General features: G+C 35.5%; 1 protein-coding gene across 1 annotated transcript in view; it reads right to left on the bottom strand.

The window, feature by feature from the left end:
• The window catches only part of TENM1 (teneurin transmembrane protein 1), a 497,338-nt gene that overhangs the window by 290,991 nt on the left and 188,357 nt on the right, over window positions 1–17,990 (bottom strand). The window contains exon 4 of the mRNA XM_037988761.2: window positions 13,202–13,354. Coding sequence (XP_037844689.2) covers window positions 13,202–13,354 — 153 coding nt within the window. The remainder of the gene's footprint in view (window positions 1–13,201; window positions 13,355–17,990) is intronic.

The following is a 17,990-nucleotide window of genomic DNA, read 5'->3' as shown; positions in this document are numbered from 1 at the left end:
AGTAACTTAGTTCAAAAAGAAAAGGTCAAGATGCTTGGAACGTGAAAAAAAGAAAAAGGGGGCCTGGAATTGGTGACAGACAATGTGTGCAGTGGCGGTATCACCTAAATCAAGATTCCATTGTATCTAGACTCAGACACACACTTGAATACTAATTACATGATTACTAATAACATTGTCCATTATAAAATAGGAGGTAAATAACTATATTCTGCACATTTGTGTGTGCTTACTTTTTCTATTTAATATAGCTAGACATGGTACATTCAATGATCCTATGCAAAACTCGGTTGAATATTGGTAGAAGATACTGAAACATGGTCATTAAAAATATTCCACCATTAAGTTTTAAGGTAAAAATGACCAAGTTAAAGGCTATGGTATAGCCCATAAAAGCAATCTGAATTGTATTTTAAAGACATTTGCAAGTTTTATAAAGTATATAATCTATGTTGTCCAAAGAGAAGAAAAATATGCATTAAGAGCATATTTGTCCTTTACTTCACACTATAACATGTTCAAAATCTTTAAAAGATATTGGTGTGTTTTTCAGTCAAATTAGACCTAGTATGTGTCTCACGATATAAGTATCATCTTCTTTATGTTCCTTTAAATATAATATTTGTTTAACAGTAACACGTCTTCGCAAATTTAGATTAGCAGTGCTTGGAGCAAAATGGGAGGTGGAACTAACCTCTTCCCTATGATTAAACGGCTGTAAAGAGATCAAAGGGGTATAGCAAAAGCCATCTAAAAGGTAAGTGGAAAGCTACTGTTTCCATCTATGTAGCTTAATGTAATTTTCCTTATGTGAACTATTGAAGAAAAATATGTATTCAACTCTCAATTTTTCAGGGGTAGATTTTCTGGATTATGGATTACACATGCTTCTTGTATCCATTATATTACCCAAAAGTAGTCAAGAGAAAAACAAAAGGAAGAATAAACCTTGTGCCTAGTTGGAACTTGGTAAATACTGCTTGGATGAATTAATAAATTAGTAATGTTGATAATTTTTTTGTTGATAGTAATTTTGATAGTATATTTGACATTTTGGTCAAAATGTACAACTTTTTTATTACTCTCAACTATGTGATAGGTAGGTCATCTTATAATTGTTTTTATTAAATGTCTAGTAAGTAGATGTCAAGAATTTACTGGTGAGAGGAAGAATTATAACTATTTACATACATAGGCCTTGGCAATTAACTGTGAATAAAATATGTTTATAAATAAAATCCTCTGATATGACACTTATAGCTCACTGTGTAGAAAAGTTAATTAACTAATCTTACAGTCGAGAAATACATTACTTGTATAAGTGTAAACAATTATGTCCAAACACCAAAAGACTACAGATACCAGTACAGTAGCTTATTTAGTATTGCTTATATCTTCTCAGGTAGAAGTACAATGGCATTGCTAAAATCTTATCCTTAATTAAAGGACTTATTTTGAGTTGCATTTTGACTCTGTGTATCTGTTTTTGAAGATATATCATTTAAAGGACATAATTATCTATTTAGAAGGATTTCTTTAAATTGTGTTTTAAAAACTTACACATTCCCAAAAACTAAAGTTTCACGATTCTTCTGGTGTGGTCTATTGACCATTAGGTAGCTTTCGGAAAAATGAGTTTCCAAACTTAAGAAGGCTCTTGCGACTTGCTATACAATCTCACACGGTGTAATACAAATTATGTTTGTAGAAGTTTCTGTATATGGATTATGAATGGGTACATGAAGTAGCCAATTACTTTGAATTGTATTGGTGAAAACTAAAATTGATATAAAGCACAAATGTATCATCAAATTGTTACATATTCAAACATTTACTCAGACTTATGGGTCAAGGTGGAATAAAATATCTCTTGAAAGAAAATATTGCCAATTGTAAAAAATTCAAAGATTTATGAATTAATATGACTATATGCAATGAAAACTCCAAAATGAAATTAAGAAAATAATGTGAATTTATAATATCATTGAAAAGAATAAAATACTTAGGAATAATTCAATAAAAGAAACTGTGAGACTTGTATACTGAGAAACTACAAGACATAATTGAAATAAATTAAAGATTTGCTAAATAAATGGAAAGATATCCTATGTTCATGGAGCAAAAGACTTATTATTGTTAAGATGTCAGTACTTCCCAAATTGATTTACAGATTCAATGCAATCCCTGTCATAATTCCAACTCTCATTTATTTTTGCAGAAACAGACAAGCTGATGCTAAAATTAATATGGAAATGCAAGGGACCCAGAATAACAAAACAATCTTTAAAAAGAAAAAATTTGGAGGCCTCACACTTCCTGATTTCAAAACTAATTACAAACCTACACTAATCAAGATAAAGAGTACCGGCATTAGGATAGATATACAGATCAATGGAATACAACTGAGAATCTAGAAATGAAACCTCACATTTATGCTCAACTGATTTTCAACAAGGTCACCAAGACAATTCAATGGGGGAAAGAATAATATTTTCAACAAATGATACTGGAACAACTGGGTATCCACATGCATAAGAATAAACATGACCCCCTTCCTCATACCATATACAAAAAACAACTCAAAATTGATCAAATGCCTAAATGTAAGGGCTAACGCTGTACAATTCTCAAATGAAAATACGGGCATAAATCTTTGTCACCTTGGATTTGTCAGTAGTTTCTTAGACATGACATCAAAGCACAAATAACAAAGAAAAAAATACATAAATTGGATTTCATCAAAAATAAAAACTTCTGTGCTTCAAAAGACACTATTAAGAAAGTTGAAAAGCAGCCCACAGAATGGGAGAAAACATTTGCAAATGATATATTGGATAAGGGGCTTGTATCTATGGTATATTAAGGAGGCTTACAACTCAACAATAAAAGTTAAATAATTGAAAAAAGAGCAAATGATCTGAATAGACATTTCTCCAAAGAAGACAGACTAATGACCAATAAGAACAGTAAATGAAGCTTAACATCATTAGTCATCAGGGACATGCAAATAAAAACCACAATGAGATACCACTTTACACCCATTAGGATGGCTAAAATAAAAACAACAGACAATAACAAGTGTAAGGATGTGGAGAACTGGTATTCTCATACATTGCTGGTGGGAATGTAAAATGGTGCAGCTGCTTTGGAAAGCAGTTCATCAGTTGAAGAACTGTTAAACATAAAATGTTAAACACAGAATTACCATATGACCCTGTCATTTCACAACTTGGTGTACACTCCAAAGAATTAAAAACAGGTTTTCTAATAAAACGTTATACATGAATGTTCATAGAATCATTATTCACAATAGCCCAAAAGTGAAAATCCACAAAAGATCTATCAACTAATGAATGGATAAACAAAATTTTTGTATACCCATATTATGGAATATTGTTCAGCCATAAAAATGAAGTATTGATACATTGCTACATATTATATGATTCTATATGAAATGTAGAAATAGGCAAATCTATAGAGACAAACAGTAGATCAGTGGTTGCCAGGGGTTGCAGGGAGGTGGGGATATGGAGTGACAGTCAATGCCTATGAGGTTTCTTTCTGATGTGATGAAAATGTTCTAGAATTAAATATTGGTAATTGCTACACAACTCTGAATACACTAAAGATCACTGAATTGTGCACTTTAAATTAGTGCACAATTACATTATGCTATATAAACTATATCTCAATAAAACTGTCACAAAAATACAATTAGACCGTGTGAATTGGCATAGCATATACACACAAAACATCATGTACTGTCATAAGAGTTCTGATGTATTTCCAAGTCGTTTTAAAATGTTACCTGCTACCTAGAAGCAGAACTATCCCCTGGCCAGTATTTTAGAATGTGTGATTGGTAGTACACATCAGGGATGCCCATTTTCTATATTTCATACAATGTTAGATACTGTTATATGTCAGTTATCATGATCACATCCTTCTTAACTTTGGATAGTGGCAGGATGGCTGATTATAGCTAAGTTAATCCAGTTCCCTCTCCTTTATTTTAGAATGTAAGTCCCCAGAGGATAGAACATTCACATCTGTCTAAATTTTCAACAACCACTTATTGGTCATTTAATAAAAACAATTATATGATGAACTACCCATGACATAGTTGAGAGTAATGAGGGAATGGCACATCTTGTACTAGGCCTCCAGAAAGAGAAGCATAGGTACCAGTGCTCATAACTTGCCATATTGCTATAGCCTTTGATTTCTACCTTTTAGGCATGCAGAAAATCTTCAGTTACATGAATTAAAACTTCTCACAGACAAAACTCATGGCAGAGAGTACTAATAATATTAATAGATGCCACCACACTTACTGTGTCCTCTTTTTCAGCTCCTATCTCTTATTTCTAAAATACCAAAATGCCTCTTTCATACTCAGTATGCCTTCCAATTTGATGTCCCAGTTTATCTCTAAGGCTCCTCCCTCCTCTTCTCTCCTGCTTACACTGGGACTTTGGTCCCTTCACAATCTTCTTTCTTACTCATACTCAGTGTCTCCCTCTCTATTGGCTCCTCATTCTTTGTCTTCAAACGAACACAAGTCTCTTGCAGTGGCTCATGCCTGTAATCCCAGCACTTTGGGAAGCTGAGACGGGCGGATCATAAGGTCAGGAGTTTGAGACCAGCCTGGCCAACATGGTGAAACCCCATCTCTACTGAAGATACAAAACTTAGCCAGGCATGGTGGCACACGCCTGTAATCCCAGCTACTCGGGAGGCTGAGGCAGGAGAATCGCTTGAACCTGGGAGGCGGAGGTTGCAGTGAGCCAAGATTGCACCATTGCACTCCAGCCTGGGCGACAGGGTGAGACTTCATCTCAATAATAATAATAATAATAATAATATTCTCTCTTCTTTTGAAAAATTTGTAAAAAAAAAAAAAAAAAGGAATAACATGACCCAACTGCCCTTTTGTCTAATTATCATACTGTTTATCTCCTTCCTTTCCTTGTCGAACTGTTTCTATCAACCGTGCTATTGTTTCATTATCCACTTACCACCTAGGCTATTACCATCTGCATTTCCCTCTTACCACTCGATTATTCCATTCTCCTAAATACGTACTCCTCAAGATCACTAGGAGTGATTTTTCTTGTTTTCCAAGGTCTGGCTCAAACTACTTCTCCAAAAACAGTCATATTTTCATCTTCTTTCTTTTAAGCCTGTTAATCACCTAACCATCTTATTTTTATTTCTGTACAACAGTTTGTTGCATGTTGTTTGTATTGTATGTGTTTGTATGCATGTTTCTTCCAGCTGTCCTATGTAATGGGAATCTGCTCAAGGGCAAGCACTATGTCTTCTGCTTTATTTGTTAGCTTTCCACAGTACTTAGTATAGTTAAAGTAGCAGCTTGGCTGATACAGGATTAAAAAGTATGAGCTTCTGTGTTTCTGAATACTAAGAATTTCAGTTTTCTTCCCTTGTTATTAGTTCAATGGAGCATTTGAGGTGGTCAGGTATGGTTTCTCTTTCAATTCAACTTTTTAACTGTTATTTTTCCCTCACCTAGAACCAAGAAGAGAAGATGGTATCTGTGTATAGTTGTGGCTGACACTTTCAGTATAATTATAATGAAAATAGAAAATGACCATTAAAATGACTAAGGGAAAAAATGGAAGCTACAAGAAGAATACAAAAGCAAACACAAGGACTCTTAATAATAAACATGTGGAGGCTAAAAAAGAATATGTGATTATCATCTAGGAGATTACAAAAGTTCCATGCAGGAAAAATGCAGATTTGTGCACTAAATTCTGGAACTCTAAAACTTCATATTCAAAAGTAAACTTCAAGTAACTAGAATTACATTGGACTCCACAAAAAAAGCTAGTAAATGTTTAAACTTCCTTTAAAAGTAATACAGGTTCAAAGATATAAATGGATACAACAGAATTAAATATATGCATGACTGATAAACTTCTACAATGGACTAGCTCCTCCACAAAAATAAAATGTTGTAAAAATGTTATGGGAAGATCTCTTAGCTTTGATAGGACTAGTCCAGGAGGATAAACATGGCATTCTATAGCATACCACTTAGTGACCCTGTCAGATACAGACTGTTAGACTATAGGGACCACAAGACAGACCTATTTCTTATTGCATCACAGGAAAGGTGTATATTAGTTTGTTTGTTTGTTTTTTTTAAGTAAAATGAGGATCAAAATGAAACAAGAATGAAACACTAAACATATACGACCAAGGACATTTAACGTGATTTTTTATACAATAAATAAGTTTGTCTTTCAGCATAGGAAACCCTTTCCATAAATCTGTTTTAGAAGTCAAGTCTCCAGTATGCTTTAGGAAAGCTTTTGTTAAAACTGAAGTATATTGATAAAGTGATTTAATATAGTTGAAAACAAGCTGCAGCACTCTAGCTGGGCCCTCTGAAGCCTTATGTTAGGGAAACATCTATATAGCATTATAGGAAACATTTACTGTAATTTGCCATCAATCTTTAAAAATAATACTGTTACACTCCCAACAATGTTGTCTTTGTTAGTGCATAACTTCTATTTTATTCATGTGGTTTGTTGTGCTTATATGAATTATTCCCAATTCTACCTCAATGTCTTGGGCTCTAATATCCTTTAAGTAAAAGATACTGAAACTATGGGTTGACTCAGAGGGCTGCCCAATATCCTCATGTCCTATGAACCAATATTGCAGAACCACAGAATTATACTGCAGGACTGCGTTCCATCTGAATGCACAATGATTACCTGGGTGGGGTTGGTGCAGTTTTTTAGTTTGGTACCACATGATGAATCTTTATCTACTGACTGGGTCTGTGAAATAAACATCTGCAAAACCTTAAGTAAATTAAAATTTAACCTGTTATTTCAGGTCCACAATTGTCATCGTATACAATGTTCCAAGGCATTTATGCCTCAGATAAAGAAAAAAAAAAAAAAAAAGCAACACACACACACACACACACACACACACACACCCCTCTTCTGGATAGGTTCACAATGAAAGGTGGCTGTAAATGGTACATTTTGCACTGCCATTTAGTTTTCAATTCCCAAGAGTACTTGTGGTATGTGTGTGTTTGTGTGTGTATCTTTTGCTTTGTGGAGGAGGGAGAATGCTCGCTGAAAGGAGATCTTAGATGTAAAATATAAGATTTGCCAAGTACTCTTAAGGAAGAGTACAGTATTTGAACTGTATGCATTGAGATTTTTAATCAAGATAGCCATTATTTAAACAAACTGGCTTCGAGAAAGGAATTTTTTTGAAAAACGAAAGAAAAAGCCCAAGGAAGGGTGCTGGGCTAACAGTAAAGAGAAACTGGATCACGATCTCAGCTCTGTCTTTAGTTATGTCGATTGTCTATTGTGCAAGGCAAATCACATAACTTTCTTGTGTTTTCTTTTCAACTATAAAACATGGGTAACACAGCTGGGCGTGGTGGCTCATGCTTGCAATCCCAGCATTTTGGGAGGCCGTGGCAGGCAGATCACCGGAGGTTGGGAGTTCGAGACCAGCCTGACCAACATGGAGAAACTCTGTCTCTACTAAAAAAAAAAAAAAAAAAATTAGCCTGGCGTGGTGGTGCATGCCTCTAATCCCAGCTACTAGGGAGGCTGAGGCAAGAGAATCGCTTGAACCCGGGAGGTGGAAGTTGCAGTGAGCCGAGATTGTGCCATTGCACTCCAGCCTGGGCAACAAGAGCAAAACTCCATCTAGAAAGAAAGAAAAGAAAAGAAAAGAAAAAAGAAAAGAAAAGAAAAGAAAGAAAGAAAGGGTAACAATAGCTGCCACAGAATAAAATTATTATGTGAATAAAAGACATTAAAGTATTTTACAATTGTAAATGTGAAGTGCAAGCTGTTAGTGTTATATACATGTCAAAACTCCAAACTTATAAGGTAGGAAACTGGGAATTAATTGTTTGAATTACAACGGAATTCTCTGCAAGTACTTTAAATGGCAAATGTGGTTTACAAACTTTATAGACATACATTTCAACCTCTTTCCAGGAGTATATCCCTTTTGTAAAAATAGGTCCACTTTTACTTGTATTGGCTCATTATTCTTCCTTAACTGCAGAATTTGAATTCACGAACTCATAGTGTGTACAGCTGAAAGGGATCTTAGAGATAAGTCAGCCTTGTGTTTTGTCAAAGCTTTAGCAGCTGCTCAGAGAATAGAGGGCAAATAAAGCAAAGAGGAAGGGAATGGGAGTTTTGCCAGGAATCTGCCCCCTTCCCTCGCTGTATCTGGAGAAACTTGGCTTTTATCTGTTTTCTATTTAAATTTGTAATTTCTGGGTAAGATTTAATTTGTAAAAAGGTTTTCTTTGCCCACTAGCCCCACCTCTTTTCTGCCCCTAGAAAGGGTTGAAAGCCAATTCCCTTATTTTTCAGATGAGAAACTGGAGCCTAGAGAGGTGAGGCTATAGTTACTATTAGGTCTTGGCTCAAGCATCTTCACGACAGGCTATAAATTGTGTCATATCAATCAGCTGTATTTTGTTTACATGGTCGTATATTCAGCAGACACTGACTAGAAAAATGTCATTTTTTCCCAACTTTGTGGAGATAGATCGTGCAGGATGAATTTAAAAGAAATGCCACTTTCCCCCAAGGCCAGGCTTTTGCAAAATTGTAATGGAGATAAAGACTGCTTTTAGTATTCTTTAGTTCTGTCTTTCCCCACCCATCCTTCTTTGTTCCCAGTGTTCTATTTTGGCATTCAACCTGCAGGAATTCAGTATCCTCAACTACCCAATAAATTTCATCTTCATTTATATTGCTACTGACAATACACGACTTTACCTGAGCCCTAATGCTCCTGAAAAACAATTTTGCTTAAGAAATTCCCCAACCTTTTGTTTTCTGAAATTCTCCCACTTTTTTGTGTCCTGGGAAATGACTTATGCAAAAAAACCATAACATCGACAACAAACAAACAAAAGCCCAAACAAACACATACAAAACACCCTTTCCTAAATGACTTAAGATAAAACTCTCTGTCCCTTCTTTCCTGTGATTTCCCTAAGACTCATCTATAATTACACCCCTGAAAAGACCAAACACAGACTTTTCCCCTATTGCCTGAACCCACTGAAAGGCCATATACAGACCCTCCAATCTCCCGTTCTTTGTCTCATAAATAATTAGTTGAGATAGAACTGTCTGTTTCCCTGAAACTAGCTAGACACAGAGATACACATTTCCTGTTCAGCTAACCGATACTTCCCCTGATTGCAACACGATCCCACCAGTAAATCATCTCACATGTAACCCATCTACCCCTGCCTATATAAGACCAAGACAAAACCTCCCTATTGCAATAGCCTGAATAAAATCAATTTCTTTACTTGTTCAGTTTTTCTCTGTGATACTTCCTTATTGAAAACCTTTTCAGAAATTTATATATTTAGTTTATCTTATACTATTACAATAACAGGTGAAAAATACAAAACGTGAAACTCAGCACCTTCTCTCCTAGTCCCAGCTCTTTCTATGTGATCTCAACTTTTCTGGACCTAATTTTCTTCATTTCTAAATAAGGATATTGGATTTGATAATCTTTAAGATTTTAACATTCTAATTTGTTGATAAATTATGTGGGGTAGTTATTTTTAATTTTATTTACAGACATTATATAACTCAGGTCTAGGAATAAAGTCTTTTATTTGCTCATATCCTCTGCTCTGTTTAAAGCAGTTGTTACATAATGTTTACTGGTTAAATAGTTATAGGCCAGGCACAGTGGCTCACATCTGTAATCCCAGCACTTTGGCAGGCCGAGGCAGGTGGATCACTTGAGGTCAGGAGTTTGAGACCAGCCTGGCCAACATGGTGAAAAACCATCTCTACTAAAAATCCAAAAATTAGCCGGGTGTGGTGGTGGGCACCTGTAGTCCCAGCTACTTGGGAGGCTGAGGCAGGAGAATCGCTTGAACCTGGGAGGCGGAGGTTGCAGTGAGCCGAGATTGTGCCATTGCACTCTAACCTGGGCGACAGAGCGAGACTCCATCTCAAAAAAAAAAAAAAAAAAAAAGTTATGACTAGTTTGTAAGCCTCTAATGTAGTGCGGGACTATTTTGGTACAATACTTTCAATTTTATAAATATTTATTTAATAATGACAACTAAGATTTTTCTGGTAGATTATACATGTGGTTGTGATTTATATCTACTTATTGAAATTCTAGAGTGTTAGCATACTAAACATCTATAATCAAATACTCTTGTTTTATATATATATACACATACACACATATATATGTGTATGTATATATAATGTGTGTGTGTGTATGTGTGTGTGTGTGTGTATATATATATATAAAACAACTGTTAATGGGAAACCAATTCCAGTAGAATTTGATGTTTCTTTAAAAAGTGTCATTCATCATTATCTGATGATGATAGTGATAATAGTTTTAAAATAATAGATTTTATATTGGTAAGTAGAGACCAAACTTTAAAGAGAGAAAATATTTCAATCTCTAGAAGGTCATCATTCACTGCAAAGTTCATACGGGTTTGAAAGCAGGTTCTATAGCACCTAACAGAATGTCAATGAAGTTCAAAAACCTCAAGGCAATTTTCCAATCTTTTGGTCCAATAGTAACTGCTGCTAAATTAAGCAATGTGTCAGGGACTGTGCTATATGCTTTATATCAATTGTTTAATTAACTCCTTACTATGGCCATATGAGACAGGTACTATTATTATCACCCTTATGTTACAGATGAGGGCACTGACTGGGCGAGGTTGTGTCAATTATTTGAGGTTGGAGAGATAATGATGGCACAGTTAGTATTTAAAGCCAGGTCTCTCTGACTCCAGAATCCAGGCTTTCAACCACAGTGCTATAATGCCCAATCTTCTAAGAGAGTAGAGAAAAAAATTTAAAAAGAATGGTCTGGTTGTCAGTTTCATATTTAGTGCATACAGTATGAAGATACGCTTCTACAGCTATATTTATGGGATGTGTCTTATGTAGAAAATCATGAAAGGATACAACTGAACATTTGAAAATATCCTTCTACTGTATTACATCTTCTAAAAGGTTTGGATTAGTATACATATGGCATTAAAAAAAGGAACTATGTTTTTATTTGGTAAGTAATATGCAGTAAAGACCTAATATAGCAAAACCATGATGTGCAGATATAGTTAAGGTTTTGTTCAGGATTCCATAAAAAGTCAGGTTAAGCTAACAACTTGGTGTATGAGGCATCAACCCATAATGATTTTTCTTAATAAAGTATTTAATTGAAGTCGGTTTGCTCTGTTCGTTGTTATAATTGAGCAGAAACTTAAAGCATTTTTCATTTATGAAACTTGTCACAACACATTAAAAATATAGGTGAGTAGAATTTCTCTAAAATCGATCATGAATGGACTCTGGGGCTTTGCTTTCATTGTGTAAAAAGTTTTTTGTGGTCTTCACAGATGTTCCATATAAGGATTTTAGTACAGTGTAGAAGTTAAGAGATTAGACTCTGGAATCAGACCGCCACTTACTAGCTCTGTGACACTGGGCAAGTTACTTAACCTCTCTGTGCCTCTGTTTCTCATTTGGACAACGGGGACCATAATGTGACCTTCATGATATAATCCATGTAAAGTATCTGGAACAATTCTTGACACGTGGTAATTTTAAATTAATTTTAACCATCATCATCAACTTACTTTATGGAAAGGAATCAAAAGAGGTCTGAATTAGAATATAAAATCAAATATAATATAATGACAACTATGTGATGACCTGCTGTCTTGCATGTTTCGTTTTCCTCAGACAGATAAATTCTGATTTTTAGTGTGAATGGTAAGAAACCCTAGGTAGATAACACCAAATGATAGCTCTTGTACCTTCAGATGTAAGGGGATAAAATAGCAGAAGAGAAGGTAAGGGAGAAAAAGCAGGTAAGGGAGATAAGGAAGAAAAATCTGAGCAGTAAGCATGGCAGACTTTTTTCTCTGCCACCTCTGACCCCTCTACTGTCCTCAGCCACTCTCAGCAGTAACAGTGAAACTGCTGGGAAAGGTCACTCCAGGCTAGAAACAAGTATTTTGAAATGAGAACATACAGCAAACTACATCATGAATTGAAAACTAGAGCAAACCATAATATTTTCCTGAACCCTAAGCAGTAATTTTTACTGAAGCATGGATTAATGTTACCTTTTCAAAAGCAAACAAAAACAAAACGAAACAAAACCCACAAACAAACCCCCCACCACCAAAGGAATTAAAAACACAAGGGAAGAGTAGTAACCCAAATAACTACTGCATTAAAAAATGATGTCTTAGTTGCAACTAATGAACCAAAATAAGACTGTGTTACCACCTACATAAAATTGTAAGTTTCTTGGAGGTAAGGTTTTGGTCATTCATTCATTTATTTATTTTTGATCTCCAAATATTACCCAGGATATTGCTGACTATACATATTATTCTCAATTTCTACTATTTAAATTGACTTCCTGGAATTTTACATGGCTCAAGTCCCTCTGTACTGAATCCTATTTCAATAAACATATAAACTTCCAGCTATTTTCACTGCTTGTATATTAAGACTAAGATCATTCAATGTGAATAAGATGTTGGGAGTGCTGGTACTGTGACATTTATTATAAATAAGTCAGGTAGTTCAAGCTCACATTGGTTAAACTTAAAAGTTCAGGACTCAAAGTGATTTTTTTCCTTTCTCCCAACTAGGAAGAATTCATGTCCCCGAACTAGAAAAAAATCATGTTATCCAACTTTGACATAAGCATTCACCTTTACATTAAGCAGAAAAAGCTTTTTCATATTACAAATAGAAGAAATTTCCATATACCCTTTGTAAAATGTTATATATAAATGCTGGGCTTGGACACAGAGAACTTAATCAAAATCCCACGTTGCTTCAGGGTAGTTATATGCGAAATGCAATTTCCATTGTATTGAAGTCTCCATTCTGTAAATATTTATCTATTTTCAAAATTGCCAACATATTTGAAAAGTTTAATTGGTTTATACTCAAGGCACTAGAGACAGGGAAATTTTGCTTTCACAAGATATTTACACGCATTCATTCTGTCCACGTAGAGGACTTCTTTCAAGTGATCATAAAATTTAATGTGAAGTGAAACCATCCCAGCTACGGTCCTAATGACCAAATTAGAAGAAAAGTAATCAACAATCATTCAATCATTTTCATCACTGTACCTTTTTTCTCTGATTTATCAGAAACTTTTCCTCCAATTGGAGAGTAAGTAGTGTCCATGGACTCGGTCCCCCTGTTCCCTTTGCTAACTCCATTTGCATACAGCTCTCCTTCAACTGGTTGCAACTGCCAAGTCAGGCCGAACAAATGTACTGCTGCAAGAGAACAAGCCATACATTAATTTATTCCAGACTCACTGAGAAGATCTCCAAGCCAGGTATCCCTTTGCACCTAAAAATGTTACGAACAGTTTTCTTTTAGTTAGGCCAAGCAACTGGGAGTTTATACCTATACATCATACATGTAGCTACTTGCATGCTATGACACACATAAGTATTACCAGTTGTTATAGTAGCTGTTGTTAACATTTTGAGGCTAAAGCTATCCCAATTATAGGATTAGAAATTGGAATCAACTGTAGTACAATTAGACTTAGCTTCTCACTGCTGTGACCCTTTCGTTTTCCATTTCCCTTAGTCATGTAACACTAGTTTCCGTATGGAAACTGTTACAGAGTAATGGTGGACAGACTATCATGAAAACATGGAAGACCTTCTCTATGGTTTTAATTCAATTCATTTCAGCAAATATTTCCTGAATGCCTAGTATGCATAAAGCCCTATGATAGTTGCTGCAGCTGTTAAAATGTAGATGCTTATTAGGGTGGGATTTGGTAGTAATACCAGGATAAAATAATATTATGCAGAATGATTGATATAAGACAGGTTTAAACTGCTATCAGAAGATTAAAAAGTACCCAGTGTTGGTCACTGTGCAGGAAGATGGGCACTCTCATACACTCCTAAGGAGGGTATAAAAATACAGTGACCTTTTTTGGAGGGCAATGTGGCACCATTTATCAAATGAACTGAAAATCTGATTTACCCTTTGATCTTGTCAGGCCTCTGAGCCCAAGCCAAGCCACCGCATCCCCTGTGACTTGCACGTATACGCCCAGATGGCCTGAAGTAACTGAAGAATCACAAAAGAAGTGAAAATGCCCTGCCCTGCCTTAACTGATGACATTCCATCACAAAAGAAGTGAAAATTGCCGGTCCTTGCCTTAAGTGATGACATTACCTTGTGCACGTCCTTTTCCTGACTCATCCTGGCTCAAAAAGCTCCCCCACTGAGCACCTTGTGACCCCCACTCCTGCCCGCCAGAGAACAACCCCCTTTTGACTGTAATTTTCCTTTACCTACCCAAATCCTATAAAACGGCCCCACCCTTATCTCCCTTTGCTGACTCTCTTTTCGGACTCAGCCCGCCTGCACCCAGGTGATTAAAAAGCTTTATTGCTCACACAAAGCCCGTTTGGTGATCTCTTCACACGGACGTGCATGACAGAGCTAACAATTTAATTTCTGTGAATTAACTATGAACGTTGCCAAAGTACAATGCTGTCTATTGTAACATCTGAAAATAATATTAGAAAGTTATAATCAATCTAAATATTCATCAAGAGATTAATCAAATAACCAATGAGATAGTAAATAATACAAGAGTATGTGGCTGCTAAAAATCATGTTGCAGAAGACCATGCAATGGTATGGGAAATATCCATAAGGTATCAAATGAAAAATATTAGGCTATTAAACATTATAAATAGTGTGATTTGGAGTGTGTGTGTTTGTGTATGTGTGTACATGTTCATGTCTGGAGAAAAAAAAGTTTGGAAGAATATATAGCAACATGTTAACAGCATGGGAAACTTACAGAGAATTTTTATTTTTTTCTTTATGATTTCTGTGTTTTCCATATTTTTTACAATGTACATGTGTAACATTTGCCACCTGGGAAAACGGAAGCTTTTGCTTTAAAAGAAATGGTTTAAAGGAACAGTAGATTAAAATAGGTTGGGATGATCAAGAATAATTTTTGAAGGAAGTGGGAGTAGATACAGACCTTGAAGCATGTGTAGGACTTTGACAGGTGACAACAATTGGTGGGGAGAAGGGACAGGGCTGAATAAAGTATGACTTTGTAAAGTACATGATGTATCTGAGGCAAAAGAAGTTGCTGGGGTTCACTGGAGCTTAGCTATGTGCTGGTGCTAGTGGAAGTTGAGGCCAGAAAGGAAGATTGGAGCCATATTGTAGAGGGCATTGAGTGCCACACTTATACATTTAGATTCAACTTATTAGGCAACAGAAAGACATTTCTATTTTTTGAGAGGATGAGTGATATGATCAGAATTTTTGGAGGATTAATTTGATAGTGGGGAGCACTGAAGGTTTTTAGGCAAATAACTGATATAATAAAAAACATCCTTTGCAGAAAGATAAATCCAGTAGTAGTATGGAGAATGAATTGGAGACCTAAAGATTTGGCAAATAAGTCAATTGGGATGGCATTGCAATCATCTAGGAAATAAGTAATTAGTGCTCCAATTAGAGTAGTGTCACAGGAGTGTCTCAATTATTTGCAGTGGGAATGCAAAGAAGATTTCTTAAGGAGAAATTGCATAAATTGCATTTCAGGATTTGGCAACAGGTCCTCTCTCCTCTCTCTCTCTCTCTCTCTCTCTCTCTCTCTCTTGCTCTCTCTTTGTGTGTGTGTGTGTACGTGTGTGTTTGTATACACATTCATACATGTGTATAGGTGTGCTGAGGGAGAGCATAGAAAAAAGTGAGGGAAAGGAGGGAAGAATCCAAAATGGTTAACTGAAACAACGGTGGAACCATTAATAGAGTTAGAGAATTCTTTATTAGCCTACCACTTGCTACAAATAGTTGGTGCTGGATTTCTGTTTTGTTGATTGATGACTATTTGAATATGTGGCTTGACACCGGATGAGAAGATGCAAGGAATGCAATGAATTCAGTCTTTGGGGCTGTTGAGTTTCTGGGAATGATGGGCCCTCCAGATAGTGAACGCTAACGATAGGAGGTTTGAAGTTCTGGAGGATATTAGAGCTAGAAAAAGACTGAAAAGTCATATATGCACAGAGACAACAGTTGAAGTTGTGAGAGTGAATGAAGTCACTGAAGGGAGAGAATGTTAGGAGAAAACAGTGCCTAGGGCAAAAAGCTGGAGAAACGTCTTGTTTGTTTTCTCATTGCATTTTTCAACATCAACCAAATCCTACCAAAAGGCAAAAAAAAAAAAAAAAAAAAAGTGATTCTGCTCATAAGCCATTTTATATTTCTCTTTGTGTTCCTAGGTAAACTGAAAGGGGCTAATTAGTATGTGTAACGCTCATGTATAGTATTTGAGTTAGTGACTGAGAACAGAGAAGGATAGCCTATTTAAAAATCATTCATCCACTTTTAGTTGGAGCTAAAGAGATTTCTAACACCTACTTCCTAATTTATCCTTAAAACTTTTAAGCATTTAATTGGTTTCTACCCTTTTCTTTGGATTAAGGCCAGTGCTGCCTGATGAATTTCTCTTGCAATTATTGGAAATAATTTTAACTCAAAGGATAGTGGTTCTGAGTAAGGTATGGTATGGCACATTAATAAAGCTATATTAGTGATATCCTTGAGATTTCCTTGCCAATGGACTCTAAGTTTGGTTTAACACACCTGTTCCAATTAGAGGTATTTTTCGGTTTTACAGAAAATTTGGTCTACTCTGCCTCCCAAATAATTTGAATATGATGGATAATAGGAGCTATATTGAAAATGTGTTTCATTCCCTTAGTTCAATTACTTTTGTGAAATTAGATGGACCACATATAACAAAAGGCATAGTAGTTTTCATTTAGAAGACTAAGGGGGTTATTTTATATGCTTTAAGTTGAGCCAGTTTCCTGGGACACTTGAAAATGTGAGAAAATGCATGTGGTGAGATTCACTTCAAAATATATAAGGCAAGGATTAAGTTTTCACCCTCAAATGAAATGGACTGCTTCCATTCAATCAAGACACATAAAGAGGTATGGGCACATTTAGTAGAACACTCTTTGAGAGCAGTGAAGCTTGGTAATTTTTCGAACTTGCTATATCTTTCCCAGGGAACAAGCTGTTTGTAATATATATTTGTGTGAATATATGATGAAAGTTAATTATTTGCTACAGACCACAGACAAGTATCATGGCAAGGCTACTGATCTTTTATTTCGTCCAAACATAGGTACTGGCCAACCAAAATGGCTATCAGATATAAACAACTAATACAGTCTAACCAGTACACACTGGCTGAATGTCAGCTTTAGATACAGTATAAAGACAGCTTCCTCAGTTTCTAGCGGATTCCCATCCAGATTTATGCCATGTGTTTAGAGCCACACTGTTTAGGTGAGTCCCCCAAACCCAAGAATAGACATTATGAGCCAATTGGCTAGAATAAGGGTAAAATTAGTAATGAAAAAACAGGGCAATATTAAGTCATATTCACACGTTGATTCAACAAATACTTTTTTTGAGTGCCTACTCTATACCAGGCACTGTTTTTTTTGTTTGTTTGTTTGTTTGTTTCTGAGTTTACAACAGCAAACAACATAAGAAAATCTCTACCTTCCCAGAACTTATATGAGAGGGTAGTGGGTTAAGACAGGCAAAGAAAAAATACATGACATAAAATATAAGATAGAATATAACTGTTATGGAAACAAACCAAAAAACAAAAAACAGCAAATAAACTAGACAACATTGGGTAGTTATAAGTGCTATGAAGGTAACAATAGGTAAGGGTGGTCAGAGAAGCCCTCTTGGAGGAGGTAACATTTGAACCAAGATTATAATGAAGTGAAGCCATTGTGAATATCTAGGGGAAGAACCTTCCAGGAAGACAAAATAGAATTTATAGAAAGCCCTGAAGTCTTACATGAAGTGTGTGAGAAATAC

This window comes from Chlorocebus sabaeus, chromosome X, assembly GCF_047675955.1.
Source record: "Chlorocebus sabaeus isolate Y175 chromosome X, mChlSab1.0.hap1, whole genome shotgun sequence".
NCBI classification, from domain to species: domain Eukaryota; kingdom Metazoa; phylum Chordata; class Mammalia; order Primates; family Cercopithecidae; genus Chlorocebus; species Chlorocebus sabaeus.
The sequence above is the reverse complement of the archived record's forward strand: the minus strand, read 5'-3'. Positions and strand labels throughout refer to the sequence as shown.